The 2588-nt window shown below is 42.5% G+C and overlaps 1 protein-coding gene across 1 annotated transcript; it reads left to right on the plus strand.

The window, feature by feature from the left end:
- Positions 1-222: 222 nt before the first annotated feature.
- LOC141632021 (uncharacterized) lies at positions 223-1170 on the plus strand. Its single transcript, XM_074444614.1, has one exon. It carries the CDS (start codon positions 223-225, stop codon positions 1168-1170), a length of 948 nt encoding a protein of 315 aa, XP_074300715.1.
- Positions 1171-2588: the final 1418 nt, after the last annotated feature.

Here is a 2588-nt window from a genome sequence, read left to right on the forward strand (position 1 = left end):
ACTTAAATCCCTTCTACCACATTCCCTCCAAGAGAGAATGCAAGTGCCATGACCTTGAGAAAAAATAGAACCTTAGAATCTCCCCCAAAGAAGAAAAGAAAGGCAAAGTCAAATGAGAGGATTATTAACATTGAGGTACAAGAGGAAGAAGATATAGTGGTTGACAAAGAAAATGAGTCATCATTCAAAGCTAGTGGATAATAATTGAAGAGTCCATTGAGTATGGACAAAGGAGAGAAAGAAAACGACAACACCAATGATTATGTTGAAGAGATCGTGAAAGAACATGTCATAGAGGTACCTTTTCCTCATGCTCTCACACATTCTAAGAGGTTTGAAAGGGATGAGGATCTCTATGAAACCTTTAGGAAGTGTGAAGTAAACATTCCCCTACTCAATCTTTTAAAAGGTGTTCCGAGGTATGCAAAGTTTCTCAAGGAACTTTGTATGCCTAGGAGAAACACAAGGAAGGGAACCCAAAAACTATGGGTAAGTGAAAATGTCTCCGCCATATTTAAAAAATCACCTCCCAAAAAGTGTCGCGATCCGGGAATGTTCACTATACCATTCTCAATTGGGGAGAAGAGTTTCACCCATGCTATGTTAGATCTAGGTGCATCAATCAGTGTCATGCCCTACACACTTTATGAGACCTTGGGACTTCCACCTTTGAACAAAACCGACGTAGTGATTCAACTTGCGGATCGCTCAAATATTTACCCAAAGGGGATGGTGGAGGATGTGTTGGTAGAGGTGGACCATTTAACTTTCCCGGCCGACTTCTATGTCCTCGACATGGAAGTCGACTCGAGGGCCACTCCGATCCTTTTAGCAAGGCCTTTCATGAAAACCTCTAAGACAAAGATTGATGTGTCTAATGGAAACCCCAGTATGGAATTTGACGGAAAGAAACTCACATACAATATCTATGATGCTATGAGACAACCTAACGACTCACATTCATGCTATTTATTGAACATAATCGAACCAATTGTCTCCCAAGTGTACAATTTGTGTCAAACGGACCCTCTTGAGGTTGCCCTCACTAACGATTTGGATCAAGAAGGTTTGCTTGTAGTGTTGCCTCATGATGTGCAGGAGTATTCCGAAGACTTGGACAAGGAAGAAAAGCTTGAGGATATGGTGGAACTACTCAAAGAAAAAAAATGAAAGTGCACGATCCAGCCTGGGACGCAGCCTGCGTCATACAACACAGCCTGCGCCCCCTCACGCAGCCTGCGTCCTTCTCGTGTCTCAGCTGAAATGTTGGCATATCAAGAGCATAAATTCCGAACATCCTTCCTCCCCCTAGAATCCAATCTTGAGAGACCATTACCCTCTACCATAAAACCACATAAACATGAACCAAAACCTCTTCCAAATCACCTCAAGTACATATTCTTGGGAGTAAACAACACTCTTCCATTGATTATCTCAAACCAACTCAAGAAGGAGCAAGAGGAGAGGTTAGTGACCATGTTGAAATATCATAGGGAAGCTTTTGGGTTGAGCATCGCCGATATCAAGGGGATAAATCCAAGTACTTGCATGCATAGATTCGATTGGAAAAAGAGGCAAAGCCCGTGAGATAACCTCAAAGAAGACTCAATCCACCCATGATGGAGGTGGTGACAGAGGAAGTCATCAAGCTACTTCAAATGGGAATCATCTACTCCATTAGTGATTCCCAATGGGCAAGTCCTACAAAAGTTGTACCAAAAAAGGGCGGGGTGACGGTAATCAAAAATACCCAAGGGGCATTGATTCCCACCCGTTTACAAATGGGATGGCGGGTATGTATCTATTATCGCCGTCTCAACCAAGTCACTTTAAAGGATCATTTTTCCCTACCTTTTGTAGATTAAATGCTAGAAAGGTTAGGTGGAAAGGAGTATTATTGTTTTTTGGACGGGTACTCCGGGTATTTTCAAATCCCTATTCATCCGGAGGACTGATCCAAAACAACTTTCACTTGCCCATTTGGTACATATGCTTACCGTTGCATGCCTTTCGGATTGCGCAACGCTCCCGGAACTTTCCAACGTTGCATGATTAGCATTTTCTCCGACTATGTGGAGCGTATATTGGAAGTCTTCATGGATGACTTCACCATCCATGGAGACTCCTTTTAGTCATGTCAAAACCACCTAGCTATGGTCCGAACACGGTGTATAGACTCTTACCTCATACTAAATTCTGAAAAGTGTCATTTAATGGTGAGTAGTGGCATCGTTCTAGGACATATAGTGTCGAAAAGAGGGATTGAGGTGGATATGACAAAAGTGGATGTGATTAAAAGCTGGCCGTGTCCATCTAATACTCGATACATTAGGCCGTTTTCGGGACACACCGGCTTTTATAGAAGGTTTATAAAGGACTTTTCCAAAATCGCTAACCCCTTGTGTAAGCTCTTGCACAAAGATGCGGAGTTCTTGTTTGATGATAATTGTAGGAGAGCATTCGACTTATTGAAGGAAAGCCTTGTATCGGCTCCAATCATTCAAGCACCAAGATGGGATCGTCTATTTGAAATCATGACGGATACAAGTGATTTTGCTATTGGGGCCGTGTTAGGCCAAAAAGAAGAC

This window comes from Silene latifolia, chromosome Y, assembly GCF_048544455.1.
Source record: "Silene latifolia isolate original U9 population chromosome Y, ASM4854445v1, whole genome shotgun sequence".
In the NCBI taxonomy this organism is placed as follows: Eukaryota; Viridiplantae; Streptophyta; class Magnoliopsida; order Caryophyllales; family Caryophyllaceae; genus Silene; species Silene latifolia.

Coding starts and splice junctions, on each gene's coding strand:
- LOC141632021 (XM_074444614.1), top strand. CDS start 223: ATGGACAAAGGAGAGAAAGAAAACGACAACACCAATGATTATGTTGAA.